This window comes from Heterocephalus glaber, unplaced genomic scaffold (genome assembly GCF_053883595.1).
Source record: "Heterocephalus glaber isolate CG9 unplaced genomic scaffold, H.glaber_assembly_v1.0 deba00001451, whole genome shotgun sequence".
Classification (NCBI taxonomy): domain Eukaryota; kingdom Metazoa; phylum Chordata; class Mammalia; order Rodentia; family Bathyergidae; genus Heterocephalus; species Heterocephalus glaber.
In genome coordinates, this window is record NW_028258301.1 from 841,995 (window position 1) to 853,248 (window position 11,254).

The 11,254-nt window shown below is 38.9% G+C and overlaps 1 protein-coding gene across 8 annotated transcripts in view; it reads left to right on the forward strand.

The window, feature by feature from the left end:
• Tut4 (terminal uridylyl transferase 4) overlaps nt 1–2,917 on the forward strand; it is a 119,142-nt gene extending 116,225 nt beyond the window's left edge. For 4 of the 8 annotated variants that reach the window (XM_013067262.3, XM_021247970.2, XM_004869240.4 and 1 more), the window contains 2 exons: nt 737–895; nt 2,286–2,917. In XM_013067262.3, the coding sequence (XP_012922716.1) occupies nt 737–895; nt 2,286–2,374 (248 nt within the window). In that variant the 3' untranslated portion in view covers nt 2,375–2,917. Of the gene's footprint in view, nt 1–736; nt 896–2,196 lie in introns of all 8 variants that reach the window. The other 4 variants (XM_087214721.1, XM_013067263.3, XM_004869241.4 and 1 more) reach the window with 2 other exon arrangements.
• The last annotated feature ends 8,337 nt before the right edge of the window (nt 2,918–11,254 follow it).

Below are 11,254 nucleotides of genomic sequence, written 5' to 3' on the forward strand. Positions count from 1 at the left end.
GTATTAAGGTTCTTTCAGTATATCCCCACCTACCTGTTTGGCCTTTTCTCTTACTATGTTGCTGTATCTTCTCCCTGATTGTTTATCTAAATGGTTTTCCCTGCCTGGAATATCATCTCCATTACTTCAACTGTCCACTCTCACACTTTCGTTATTGTTTTGTAGCTCCCAAACTTGTTGCACTTTCCTGCATTTAGGCTTTTGTACATGTTGTTCTTTCTGTCTAAAATACCCTCCCTGTGCCTCATTTTTCCTAACTTGTTCTTTTTCTATTTTTTTTTTTTTTCTGGTACTGGGGATCTAACTCAGGACCTTGCACTTGCGAGGCAGGCGCGGCAGCACTGAGCTAAATCCCCGGCCCTGTACTAACTTTAAAACATTGCTTAGACAATTCTTAAGAAAACCTCTAACCTTCACAGCCTGGATTAGCTACCTCTTCAGAACACATTTTGCCCACCTGGTGTAGCAGTTATATATTATATATAACTTGTATGTCTCTTTTCTGACTAATTTAAGCAAATAACAATGCTTGCTTCACCCTCTCTTTTGGGTGTGTGTGTGTGTGTGTGTGTGTGTGTGGTACAGTGCTTCTTTAAAACCAATTTTTTGTTTTCTGGATTTTGTTAGCATAGTTCATAGCCAGTGGTATGTAGTTAGTATATTTTTGTGGAATGAAGAAATATTTGAATGAACAGACTGATATATTAAAATGTGTTTTTGTTTTCTTGAAACGCAGAGCCAGGCTTTCGAGGACTCAATCCTCCAATTCCTTGGGAACATGCACCCCGTCCCCATTTCCCCCTTGTCCCAGCTTCGTGGCCTTATGGTTTGCATCAAAACTTCATGCATCAGGGAAACACGAGATTTCAGCCCAACAAACCTTTCTATACTCAAGGTATGATTGCTTTCAAATTTGTTAATAGGCTGGATGCATGATATTTGGGAACAGGGAGCCTCAGTGAAGGCCAGGATCTGGAAATGAAAATTCATGAATTCAAGTAAACATTTATTGAAAGCATACTAGATGCTTGTTGCTCAAGTAAGAGTGAAACAGAATTTCCATACTTAATGCACATTTTATTGAGAGGAAAGTATGTAAAGTAGACAAGAATAGGAGTTTAGTGGAATGAGTTAACATTGCCCTAGCAGAACAAGCAGTAGTTGGTTATGAGAGATTATATCACACAAGATTTTGACATTTGAACTAGATGTTGAAATTGATGCAGGAATTATTTTTTGCCCTAGAAATTAGAGGGAAGGAAGAGTATTCTTATATGTGCAAAGTCACTGAGTTTTAGCTTGGTATAATGAAAAAGAAGAGAAAATAGTAAGATTAGAGGATGGAGGTATATGGGAAAGATGTATAAATGAAAATGGTAGAAATAGTATGCTGAGACCACAATATGAAGGAGTTTGGACTCAATTTAGTAAGCAGAAAGGATATGATAGAAGATTTTCAATCAAATAGAGGTGTGGCCAGATTTGCTTAGTAGAAGTAGGAATTGAATGAAATTAGCATTTATTGTATTCTGCTGGTGCTATAGTACCAGTAATGGCTTTGACCTGGGTAATGAACACTACAAACTAGGAATTTCAGGCAACTGGGAGCATTTTTTTTTCTAACCTTACTTGCCTTAAGAGTATCTGTTTAATAGGTAATGTTAGAATGGCCTTCAGTTCGTTTAACTCAGGAGTTAAAAACTGTGGAGTCACAGTCATTATAGATCAACGAGGTGTGCAAGATACTAAGGGCTCACACTCGGGAAATGTTGAATAAATGAAATGTTAACTTTAAGGGGAGGGCCCTGATATAAGCTTTGAGCTTGATAGAATCAAGCCTTCTTAAACTATCCATGTACTCCTGGGTACTTCTGTATTACAGAATAGCAGAACCTTGACTGTTGTTGGCTTCTAGAAGTTATTACAGTTGTGCAAGTTCTTTTAGGAGAGTAAAGTCTGAAGTTCTTCCATGGAAGGTTTCTTCCCTTGATCTTTCCCCTTCATCTGTCTCCTTTCCTTTTTTTCTTACTATTCACATTTTTCTTAATCTCTTTCCCCTCCACATGTTTTGACATGCTTCATCTCCTCCTGTTATATATTGAGAAAATAAGAGAACTAGCTACAAGTTAATTCTAAAGGGTTGTCAGATAAATAGGCACAAGCCTCTCAGTTTCCTGTCTGTGTTATATCCAACAGACAGATGTGCCGCCCGTCGGTGTAGAGAGCGTTGTCCCCACCCACCAAGAGGAAACGTGTCGGAGTAATGCGAGTCCATTTTCTTTCAGCTGGTCTACCGATCCACAGCAACCAGCCAATCCTGCTGTCTCAAGGGTATCCGTACCTCAATGTCAGTTACATTCAGCAGAAAAAGTGACATTTAATGGAAAGCAAAACAAATCAGGTCTTGATTTAAAATTTTAACACGTTTAGATAGCTTATTTAAATTCTGACTGTTTTTAAACACTGTATTATTTGTATATAAATATGAAGTATAGTTTTTACTAGTATCACTCAATTTAGTGATACAAATTTCATCTATTTTATTACCCTATTTTTAAGGGAATTTTATGTTTTGTTTAACCTTGATGAATTGTATAAAGAGAGAATTTAAAAATTACATTCTTTATTTTCTATTAGCTGTATTCATACTTTGGTTGCTTCAGACTTTATATATATTGTTCTTGAGAATTAGGAAGGAATTTCATGTGTTTTAAATTTGTCACTTCTATTCTTTACAGAACCTTGTAGTGCCAAAAACTTTTTAAAAGGTAAAAAAATAAAATAAAACAACATGAAGATTCAAAAATTTTTTTTACATACTTGTATATGGAACATAATCAAATGTGAATGGAAAGTTGCTTTTGCCTGTATTTGCAGTTCTATTTTAAGTTAATAAATCTTTTTTACAAGAGTCAAATTTGGTTAATTCATCTGGTTTAGATGATGAAAATATGATTCGTAGATTTCACTTTCAGCAAATACAGCATTCTAACTTAGACTTACTTTTACAGATTCAAGGATCTTTTAATGTCCCTTGTTTTTATTGGGTTTTCACACTATAATGAAGTTGATAGATGCAGATGCCACCTCAGTTTTATCATTGAAAATGAAAATTGCAGGGCAAAAAAATAAAAAGAATTCCAGCGGTAGCATATTTACATGTTTGAATATGAATCAAGAAAGATCTTATGCGTTGTTTTTAAACCTGGAGACTTATTCTGGCAGTTAAGAGTGGAGGCAAGGGTGGATACTGACCAGACTGGTTTCTGGCTTTCCCACTCGCTCACGAGAAGAAATTTTATTATTTTATCCAAATTCTGTGTCTCTGTTGTATTTCTTTCCGAGATTTCTGCAACATTTGGTGCGTTGGCCAGGAATCGAGAATGAAATAGCCCTTTTGGGCTTCGGCCGAACCCCATCGGAGGGAGCGGCTCTCTGTCTCCTCGAGAGGAAAGGCGACCCCCTAGGACTAATTTCCTAGGCTCCGCAACAGGACACAGAGATCCGCTCACCATTGGAGGTTTGCCCGAACCCGTGAAGGAGACTACAGAAGGAGGACTGCTGTTCTTGGTGTCTCCTCTGTCTCTTTCCTTTGCTGGGTGAGAAACCCTGGGAAACCCCCTAGTCGTTAACTTTCGGTTTCGCCTTGTGAATTTGTATTTTGTAACTTTGGGCAAATACAGCCCAGGGGCCTGATGTGCTTTGCCGTTTGGGAAGATAGCTCCTCCCATTTGTTTTGGTTCACTTTGGGAACTTTGGCCAAAAATAGTGCAGGGGCCCGATCACCCCTTGCGCTTTGCCATTTGGGGAAGTAGCTTCTTTCATTTGTTTTGGTTACGGTTAAGGGGTCACCGGGAAGGAATGTGGTAACTTCTGAATAAATGTGTGAGTGAAAGAGTTAAAAAAAAACAAACAAAAGAGTGGAGGCAAGACAGTTTTGTTTTTTGGTACCAGGGATCAAACTCCGGTCTTGGCGCTTGTGCAGCAGGCAGCAAAACCACTGAGCTAAATCCCCGGCCCCCGACAATTTTTTTTTTTTTTATTAAGGAACTAGAATGTGCTACACTCTGTCCACTCTGAGCTTTGTACTACAATCTGGAAAGCTCACTTACCAGGATGGTAGTTGTTGTTTACTAATAATGTCTGAGGTTAGTGACTACAGGGTTAGGATTATGTGCCAGGCCTGGTGCACACACCTGTAAGCCCAGCACTCAGGAAGCTGAGGCAGGAAGATTTTGAGTTCAAGGCCAACCTGGGCTACATAGTGAGACCCTCTGTCTCAAAAAATCCAAAAAAACGAAAACCCTGCTTAGGGATGGAATACATTTTAAGCATTGTATCATGGGGTGATCTCATTATCATGCAAACATCACCAATGTACTTAAATAAACCTAGATGGTATAAAGGTCAGTCACTGAACCTCTTGATGCTATCAGAACATGTAGTAAGAGGCAGATGTGTGAGGTTGCTGCCAGGAAACACAGCATACTCTTTACAGTACACTTGTTTTGTTTTTTTTTGGTACCGGGGATCGAACTCGGGTCCTTATGCTTGCGCAGCAGGCAGCGAAACCACTGAGCTAAATCCCTGGCCCTACAGTACACTTGTTTTGTAAGTAGAACACTTTAACAATAAAGTGTGTACTGTACAAAAGTGTGTTAATACATCTGGTTGCAAAGTAGGGTTGTCTATACCAGGGTCACACATGTTATGCCACCTACTATACTACGAGGAATTTTTCAGCTCCATAATTTTATGGGATCATGAAATTGGTTGTTGATGGAACCATTGTTACGAAATGCATGACTATTGGAATTCACACCTGAGTTGTTGGTATGAATATATTTTAGTTGTTTTGCTACCATATAGTAAGGTGAGGTAATTTCTCTTAACCTCTTAATTAGATTGTCAAGGATTTTAGGCCACATGATGCTATAGATCCATTTGGAAATGTGCTAAGTAGATAAAAATGTATTTTAAGGACAGTGCATTATCTTTGTTGATTCCGCATTACTTAAAATGCGAGACTCCCTAGCCTCCTTCCATGTTTTCTAATATGAAGAATATTTGAAATATTCCACAAAACAAAGCAAGTTTGAGGTATTCCTGTCATATTTGCCATCCTGAGTTAAGTCAGATATATTTACTGTTTTTCATATTAAAGGCTCAGTAGCCCTCAAAATCTTAGTGCTGGTGTCAGCTCCTTTGTTTTGTTAATGAGATAGATTCCTGACCCACAGACGCTTTTGTGTGAAAATATGACTTTGAGCAGTCAAGATTGTCTTTAGATTATGTTCAGTATTTTTTTGAAGCAAAAATTAGGGCCGGGGATTTAGCTCAGTGGTTCCACCACCTACCTTGCAAGCGCAAGGTCCCAAGTTCCATCCCCGGTACCAAAAAAAAAGGCAAAAATTTATTGGTTATTTTAGATATGCATAATAACAACATTCATCATAGAGAATTTGTACCTGGCCATGATATATCTCACTTCTCCCCCACTTTGAACCCTCTTTATGTTCAGTATTAATGTACAAATATTTCATCTCCTTCTAGATGTTGGAAAATAGGTGATGAGGTATGTGTATAAGGCTGTTTTACTGTTCGTCATACTTTTGAATGTATTTAAGATTTTCATTGGGAAAAACAAAAAACCAAACTTGTGGGAATAGAAAACGTTCCTTACTAAGATTTCCTTCTCAAATTCAGTATCCCCCAAGCAAAAAGCTCTTAATTCATGTATGCTGAAGGTGCAATTTTTAAATTATTGCATGAAATTCATATGTTACCTAAGAAAATAAAGGTTGAATTTGAAGAGAAAAATTTCCAAAAATGGAACACTATACCAGGTGGCTCATACCTATAATCCTAGCACTCTGGAGGCTGAGACAGGAGGATCACTGAGAGTTGAAGGCCAGCCTGAATTATAGTGAGACCCTGTCTCAAAAAACAAAACAAAACAAACAACAACAACAAATGGAACACTAGACATCAAAGGATTAATGGGTAAAATTTTTTTTGGGGGGGGGGTACCAGGGATCGAACTTGGGACCTTGTGCTTGTGAGGAAGGTGGTGGCACCACTGAGCTAAATCCCTGGCCCTTAATGGGTGATTTGATGACCCGTAACCAGGGTTTTGCTTATATGATGTTATATATACTAATTTTCAATACCTCATTTGCCTTTCTTCCATACTTAAAATCAGTTTTTAATAAAACAGAATCATCTTAGGTTTTTTTATTTTTGGTACTGGGGATCGAACTCGGGTCCTTGTGCTTGGGAGGCAGGTGGCAGAACCACTGAGCTAAATCCCCGGCCCTCATTTTAGTTTTTTAAGTTTACAAATTTGGATGTGTTATAGAGCGAATTAAAAGCTTTTTTTTTTTTTTCTTTTTGCTGTGCAGGGGTTTGAGCCCACCAGAGCCTTTAAACAGAGCTACATACCCTTTTAAATTTTGAGACAAGGTCTCACACTAGTCACTAAAGGGTTTGTCTAGTCACTAGTCTGGGTTTGGATTTGCCATCCTCTTGCTTCAGCCTTTTAGAGTGTGCCACCACACCTGCCTGGGTAAAATTATCCAGAAAAATTCTTAAGATCATATTTTTAAAGATGTCTTGTATGATTGATGTAGTTGTATTTTCCCTTGCCATTAAGATTATTCAAAAATATACTGTGTAATTTATTCCTTTCAGATGGATTTGTTTGTTTATTTATTTATTTTGCTGCTTTGTTCCTATATGCAATGGGATATAGTTACTTGTGTATTTATGCTCCTGGGGAGAATTCCTGAAAATGAGATTATTCAGTAAAAGACTGAAAATTGTAATGCTCCTGGTTCAAATTGCCTAACTGCCCTCCAGAAAAGTGGTTACTACTTTGTAATTCTAACAAGCAACACAAAGTAAGTTAGTATACTTTTAAAAAGATTTAAATTCCTTTTAAAGTAACTTTTTCTTGTTTAAAAAAATTTTATTTGCTGAAGGACAAAAGCCATGGTATAAGTACAAAGTATCAAAAACATTTAAAAGCCCATTAATTAGAAATAACTGCTATTCAGAATAGAAACATATACTGGGGTACTGGGGATTGAACACAGGGCCTTATCACTGAGCTTTATCCCCAAGCCCTTTTAAAATTTTGAGACAGGGTCTTGATAAATTGCTCAGGCTTAGCTTAAACTCTCGATCCACCTGCCTTAGCCTCCCAGAGTAATGGAATTACAGGTGTGTACCGCCACATCTGCTTCACAAAAAGTCGTATAAAAGTGGGCTCATGGTATATTTGAGAAATAAGGTAAGTTAATTTCACCTGAATTTAAGAAAATAGGAATTGAAATGCTTGACATATTTATTTTTTCCAAGACAGTCTAATAAAAGATTCCTCCTAAAATTAAGGACAGTTAAGGGAAACACTAAAGACTGGTTTTTTCTTGTTTTATGATTTAGACTGTCCTCCTATGAAAGATGAATGCAGCATACTTGATTTTTCTTTTTTCGTACTTAATTTGAACCTTGTAATCATTTAAAGTTTCTAAAGTGTTTCTTTTTACTGCTGCAGTGTTCCTAAGTCCCTAATTTGAATCACCTCTTGTCTAAATTTTATCAGGCAGCTTCACCACCACCCCCAAGGCTCATGATTGTGTATTTATTTTAAAGGCATACTTGAAAATGTCTAGTCCCTTTATAAAGACAATTTTGACAGAATATAAAACTCCTGACAGTTTTTCTGACTTGAAGCTTTTTTCCTTTGGTACCGGGGATCGAAGTCGGGTCCTTGCGCTTTTGAGGCAGGCGGCAGAACCACTGAGCTAAATCCCAGCTGGAGCCTTTTGTTTTACTGCCTTCTATCAGCTGATTATAAAATCTGAGACCATCTTATCTTGCTTTTGCCTAGTATGACCTGTTTTTTCTACTTCAGTTCCCATATAATGTGTTTCAATTCACCAAGATTATTTGTTGAGATTGCTGGTTTCATATGGTTTCTGAGTTTATTTCAATGCCCTCATTTTTCCCCCCAGTACTGGGGATCAAACCCAGGAATATCCTCCCATTGAGCTACATCTCCAGTCTTTAAAATTTCCTCCAGGTTATTTTCTCTGCCCTTTTATTTTCTATGCATGTTTTTTGAGACAGGGTCTTATATAGTTCAGGTTGGCACTGAACTCATGGTCCTCCTGCCTCAGCCTCCTATGTGCTGGGATTATAGGGTTGTGGCACCATGCCTGGGAGTTTTTGTTTTTAAGACAGTCTTGAGCTGTTGCCCAGGATGGGTTTGAACTCCTGGACCAAGGGATACTGCCTAAAGCCTCCCACCATAGCTGTTTTGTGGTTTGTAATGCTTTCTTTTCTCCAGTTGTTTTTTGGTGTTTTTTTGGCACCGGGGATCGAACTCAGGTCCTTGCGCTTGCCCAGCAGGCAGCGAAACCACTGAGCTAAATCCCCGGCCCACTCCAGTTCTTGTTATTGACGCTCCAACAATCTTTTTTTCTTTTGAGACAGGGTGTCAGTATGTAGTGCAGGCTGGAATTCATGGCAATCCTTCTGCCTAAGCCTGAGTGCTGGGATTATAGGTGTGTGCTGCCATGCCCAGTAAGCTCCACAAATGTATTTTCTCTTTTATTCTGGTATGGAGAATAGGGAATGATTGGGCATCCATGAGTGATTATTCTGAGTAAGGCTTGGCTTATTTAAAGTCAGGTTAGTCTACTGAAGAATAACAGGTTAAAAGAACAAACTTCAAGTTAGGGTTTTATATTGGAACCCTCTCAGAAAACTCAGTATTTCCTCTGACTACACACCTTTATTTCTCAGTCCTCAGAGTTCACGTGCCACCTAGGGCAATGGTTTTAAAGCACTGTATTTCAACAGTGAAAGATCTGAATGTAATTTGCATAAGTTCTTTCCTAAAGTTTGTTTCAGTGCAGCATACATATACATGTGTGCAATATCAGATACAGTCCTTCACCAAATTTGTCATTTATCAGAATTAGTTACTTTGTCTTTTAAGTAGACTGTTTTGTGGGGTTGTTTTGTTTTTTGAGACAAGGTCTTGCTGTGAAGAGCCCAGGCTGGCCTCAAACTTGTGGTGACCCTCCTGTTTCAGCCTACTGAATACCAGGACTACAGGTGCACCACCACACCTGGCAGCTTTGTTCTAAATAAAGAATAAGGCCACTCTGCTTCCTGCTATAGGTTGGTCAAGCTGCCCCATTTTTAGTCCACAGGTTTTGTGGGGGGGGTTTTAACCCTTTGAGGCACTGTCTTGCTATGTAGTTCAGATGGCCTTGAACTCAGTATGTAGTCCAGGCTGTCTTCAGACTTGTAGCAATCCTCCTACCTCAGCTTTCTAAGTGCTGGGATTACACAGGTGTGTACTACCACGCCTGGCTTTTTGGTCCAGTTTTTACATCTAAATATGCTTTGAATTTTATGTTCAAGCTGGTTTTTTTTTTTTTTGGTACCGGGGATTGAACTCGGGTCCTTGCACTTGCGCAGCAGGTGGCGAAACCATTGAGCTAAATCCCCGGCCCAAAGCTCGCTTTTTTGTTTTTGTGAGTTTATTTTTACTTTAAAATATATTTTAATATTAAATTACTTTAACAACATACTGATGACTTAGTTGGCCCATGGGTCATTTAGCCAAAGACACTTCCTTCCACTTACATCACCTTAATAAAGAAATGCTAGGAGTCTAACAGACTTAAGCAGAGATGCTTACATTTAATGTTGTGGGGTTTTTTTGGTACCAGGGATCGAACTTGGGACTTTGTGCTTGTGAGGCAGGTGGCGGAGCCACTAAGCTAATTTCCTGGTTTACATTTAATTTTAAAACAATCTCAGAGTATTTTAAGTGATAATAACACTTATGGGCAATTTTATTAATGCGGGTATTAGGAGACACACTGAAGAATGTGAAAACTCAAATAAGATTTTTAAAAACTGCTTTAATGTTACTATGAAAGTTCTTCAGTTCAGTAGCAAGCAATAGAAATGTTTATCCTTTGACCAGATACGATGTCTCTGGAAAACCTGGATCTTATAAGGCTGCAGGTCTTCGCAGTTCCTTCTGGGACTACAGATGTAGGAAGTCATTCAGTCAGTCATTTCCCCCTTCTGAAGAGGACAGGTAAAAGCAACTTTTCTAGCAAACATCTTAATACTTTTATTAGTGCCCATAGGGACTTTTAAAAATACTTATATTGCTTTTGTGTCCTTAGTCTCTTGGCTTCTTTGACCTACTCTTGCCTAATTTGCCTCTCTTAGTTCATTCTAGTCTGAAGAGGTGACTTGTACTTGTCACCAGTGCTGGTGATGCCTAAGGCACTACTTTTATGTTCTCCTGTCTATACATACTCCCTGGGCAACCTCATCAACATCTTTCACAATTACTGAAGCATTAATAATCCTGTCCTAGATCGCTATGCTGAACTCTAGTCTTTATTTCCAAGCATCGGGATTTACCTAGCTATACCATACATCATCAACTAAAAAGAAACTCTAAAGTGAATGCATTGTTTTCATTACCACCTTGGTCCTTGTTCCCTGCCCCTCTAAAAGCTGTCTTCCTACTGTATTGTATTTTTCTTTGTGACTAGCTCTACTGTCTAGCAGTTTGGGCCAAAATCATGGATAGTATTAAGATACTTTGCTCTCCATTAAAACTGTCTTGTGTGGGGCTGGGGATTTAGCTCAGTGGTTCTGCCACCTTCCTTGCAAGCACAAGGTCCCGAGTTCAATACCCAGTACCCCCCAAAATTTTGTGTGTGGTTTTTTGAAGGATGGTGGAATCTTTTTTGGGGGGGGGCACTGGGGATCGAACTTGGGACCTTGTACTTGGGAGGCAGGTGCTGGAACCACTGAGCTAAATCCCTGGCTCTGTGTGTGGTTTTTTGAGACAGGGTCTCACTATGTAGCCCAGGCTGGCCTCAAAATCATAGGGATCCTCCTGCCTCAGCCTCCCAAGTGCTGGGATTACAGGCATGTGCCACCATGTCCAGTCCTCCATTAATTTTTCTCCTGCTCCCTTACTGCTACTGATAAGCATTGAGTAATGTCAGTACTTACAGGCTGAGCAGCTGAATGTGGATTTCAAGGTTTGTAGAGAAAAATAAATGGCACTATGCAAGAATATGTATAAATGGTATTAAGGGGTGTCTGTTGAAACTGCTGGATGAAACTGGATTAAGTAATCCAGAGGACCCCTTATGTTTGAATGCATTGTATTCTGAGAAAACTGCTGCTAAACAGCCAGTTTTCA